The sequence below is a fragment of the Chaetura pelagica genome, unplaced genomic scaffold (assembly GCF_000747805.2).
Source record: "Chaetura pelagica isolate M959 unplaced genomic scaffold, ChaPel_1.0 scaffold222, whole genome shotgun sequence".
Classification (NCBI taxonomy): Eukaryota; Metazoa; Chordata; class Aves; order Apodiformes; family Apodidae; genus Chaetura; species Chaetura pelagica.
The window spans coordinates 5382446-5385248 of record NW_009952711.1 but is presented as its reverse complement, the minus strand read 5'-3'; the positions used below and the strand labels follow the sequence as shown (position 1 = coordinate 5385248).

General features: G+C 45.7%; 1 protein-coding gene across 1 annotated transcript in view; it reads right to left on the bottom strand.

The window, feature by feature from the left end:
* MNS1 (meiosis-specific nuclear structural 1) overlaps positions 1–416 on the bottom strand; it is a 7982-nt gene extending 7566 nt beyond the window's left edge. Inside the window, exon 1 of the mRNA XM_009994537.1 lies at positions 240–416. Within this exon, the coding sequence (XP_009992839.1) occupies positions 240–416 (177 nt within the window). The remainder of the gene's footprint in view (positions 1–239) is intronic.
* Between the last annotated feature and the right edge of the window lie 2387 nt (positions 417–2803).

Sequence of the window (2803 nt, the reverse complement as noted above, 5' to 3'; positions counted from 1 at the left end):
CGGGCAGGTGCCCGGAAGCAGCCGCGGGCCTTGCTCCTGAAACAACCGCCGGTGAGACGTGAGGTTCCCCCGCGCGCACCGTGTCCTGCTGGAGCAGGGTGAGGATCCGGGATCCAGGCTCCCGGGCAGGAAGGCGCTCCGGCAGAAAAGCGGGAGGAAAAAGGCCAAACCCCCACCTGTCTGTCAGAGCCCAACAAGTCGCTTCGAAGTTGTTTTTGACGTTAATTAGCGCCTTGTACTTGCACGTCAAGAGCAGCTGTGAGCGGTTCCCTCCCGCAGAAGGGATAAACATCCAGTTTAATAATAAACAGCATCAACGTCCCGTGAGATGCCCAGGGAAGCCCTTCTGGGGTCACCAGAGCCCAGCGCCTCCTTGTGCCTCGGCGGCCCACACGTCTCAGCTGCAGCGTGTTCATGATGCCAACAAGGAAATGCAACCAGACAAGTCTTTTATCCTCAACACTTAGGGCAGTTTGTGCCCAGAAACTCTCACCTTTAATGTCCTGATGCTTTTCCCCAACGTAAATGAAGCCACAGGGTCAGACTGGCGAGCGTTCTGTGTGCAGAGTTCCAGGGCAGGGTCAGTAACCTTTCAGCATGGACAGCCGAGCCAGAAAATGAGGGGAAAACACTCCAGAAACTCCACAGAAACACCCAATATACCCTTGTCCTGGTCCTTTCCTGAAACTGAATACTTACAGATGGAAATTAACCATTTCCCCCTCAATTAAAAAATAGCTGCTGGTTTCATCTTTTCTTGAGAGCTTCCCCCAAAACTGCCAACTCCTGTCCTGAGGCTTGGGCATCTTTGGTTTTTTTTCCCTTATATCCAACCAGCACTTCCTTCCAGTGACTGTTTGGCCCCTCAGGCTCCCCCTCCCATTCCAGCCCAGCCCTGTCCCCTTGATGCCCTCCCCATGGGCACTGCTGCTGGCTGCCCTGGGCACCCCAGCACCTCCCACTTGGGTCACACACAGACCTGCTGGGGATGCAGGCACACGGGTGATGCACCTGGGCAAGCACTTCCATCCTGTGCCCTCCTAGGACATCCTGTTCTTCTCCACAGGGTCACCTCAGCCACCTCCACCTGCAGGGGAACCATCTCCTGGTACTGCTCCCTCCTTCCTCATGCAGCCTCACCTAGAAACAAACCAAGCACTGCCTTGAAAACAGACCCATCTTTTCCTCTTGTCAAAAAAACCCAACAGACATCTCCCTGATGGCACCAAATAACCCCTCAGTTAAAGACCTAAGAATTTAATACCTGCAGAACAGAGTTCAGGCCAGAGTTGCTCACTGCAGCTGAAAGAACAGAACAAAAATGTACTGCTTTTGCAACCAGCTGGGCCAGACTTGTTAAAAGTCAGGTGTATTTATGTTTTTCTTCCCTTAATATAATTTATGAGGTGTTAAGAACGACAGATAACAAAATATCTACTTGACTGTAGTTCAGAAAAGAATGAGTCCCAGCCATGTCCTTGCTGTCAAACTCTTTGTTTCACACAGCATTTCTTCTCTCAGCAGCCTGGTCACAGCTTGCAGGACTGTGACCTGCTTCCCATTCCTTTTCCCTACCAGCCTTAAACTCTGCCAGGGCCTGAAAAGCTTCAGAACCAGCAGCCCCCTGTACAAATGCAGAGTTAAACCCAGCAGCCCTTTCTCAGGGTTAAGACAACATTAATGAATGATTCCATTCTCAGTATCACCACCGACTGATCACCTCATGGCAGCAGGGATGAAAATTTTGTTAATGATAAAAATATGCTAATGATAATGATAAAAATGGTGAAACGGAGCATTCAAGGGAAAAATAAAGTTCCCTTTAGCAGTTTAAATTGAAGGTAATGCAGGAGCACACAGCAGAGAAGGTCATTAAATGAACAGGGTGAAGCCATTTTGCAGGTTTACCAGTTTTCCAGGGCATTTTACCTTGATGATCATAACATGAGACAGTGACAAATGCATTCCAGCTGAGATAAGATATGTGGGTCATGCTGACTTTGCAACATTAGAAACTGCTACTGGGGACAACACAGATTCTCTGTGAGGTAATTTACCTTCTTTGGATGAAAAGATAAATGTGAATTAACAGGGAAGAGTCTGAAACATCTGAGCTGTGCTATTGATCTACAAAAGACCTAGATAAGTCAAAGAGAAACTAACGCTTGCTTTGCTTGAGCTGAGTGATGGATGGGAGAGCAGATTTAGCTCAGCTAAGGGGCTATCACTGTCAAGAAAAAATAAATAAATATATAAATATATATATATATATATAATTATCCTGCAGTAGTAGGGAAAATATGTAGTAGGCAAAAGTGATCTTTTACTTACGACATTATGGACTGTAAACAAAAATATTACAAGGAACAAAAATACTCAGTGCTTTTAAACATGTTTAACACAACTAGAGTTGTTCCTGATGAGAAAAATGCAGTCATAATGAATATCTAGCTGTAATAGTGAGTTTTCAAAGAATAAAGAGAATAAATGGAGGGTTTCAGGCCAGAAAGGATGTTTGTGCAAAGGGCATGAGCATAAATTAGTCTTTTAGGGGTGCTGTGTCCTTTGCTTTGTTTTTGGGCTTCCATGTCTGCTCAGTCCTACTGGTCAAGAGTAGAAGCTGTGAGCTCTGGGCCTACAGGCTGACATGGCTACAACTATGAGAATGGATTTATCTCCACAGCCTTGTATACTGTGTATTTCTGGGTAAACTCAGAGTTCTTAACATTTCCTATTAATATTTATTACTGATTTATTAAAGTTTATAAAGCACTCACCTATTTTTCTGAGAAGACACACCGTT